The sequence below is a fragment of the Penaeus monodon genome, chromosome 24 (assembly GCF_015228065.2).
Source record: "Penaeus monodon isolate SGIC_2016 chromosome 24, NSTDA_Pmon_1, whole genome shotgun sequence".
NCBI lineage: Eukaryota > Metazoa > Arthropoda > Malacostraca > Decapoda > Penaeidae > Penaeus > Penaeus monodon.
In genome coordinates this window covers 26,880,031-26,880,647 of record NC_051409.1, presented here as the reverse complement: position 1 = coordinate 26,880,647, position 617 = coordinate 26,880,031, and the positions used below count along the sequence as shown (strand labels likewise).

General features: G+C 28.8%; 1 protein-coding gene across 1 annotated transcript in view; it reads left to right on the top strand.

Annotated features, from left to right (window-relative positions):
* LOC119588698 (synaptic vesicle glycoprotein 2C-like) overlaps positions 1-617 on the top strand; it is a gene marked incomplete in the record, with an annotated part of 18,584 nt that overhangs the window by 10,764 nt on the left and 7,203 nt on the right. Inside the window, 1 exon segment of the mRNA XM_037937336.1 lies at positions 162-324. Within this exon segment, the coding sequence (XP_037793264.1) occupies positions 162-324 (163 nt within the window).

The following is a 617-nucleotide window of genomic DNA, read 5'->3' as shown; positions in this document are numbered from 1 at the left end:
TTGATGATATATATATTACTGAATTATTATTTTTGCTTCATTCACACCTACAACATTAGCCATAACTTCAATTTTATTTATCATATCCCATAAGTATGTAGCATTATTTATCACAGTTATTACTCTACTAACTTTTCAATGTAATTTTCACCTCGAAACAGGTATGATGGTTGGTGGATACATCTGGGGAAGCTTAGGTGATATTTATGGAAGAAAGAATGTTTTGGTTGTTTCTTTGATGGTGAACGCCATTGCGGGAATTGTGTCTTCTTTTATGCAAAGTTTTCCATTATTCTTCACGATGCGGTTTATATCTGGATTAGGGTGAGTGAGGGAGAAGCAGATTTTTTGAAAATCTCTATTTTTAGAAATATTTTACTTTATTTGTAATGACATTTCTTGCTATTTTTAGGATTTAGTTGTAGTTAAGTGATGGAATTTAGTTCTTATATTATTTATTTTATGTATTTGTTGTAAAGTAATAAAAGTGATGCCTCTTGCTTTAAGATGTCTTTACTATTGTATATTTCATTGGTATGATTACACGTCTGATGTGTATTTCATTGGTATGATTACACTTTTGAGTTAAATGTATGATTATAATACTTATGATAATA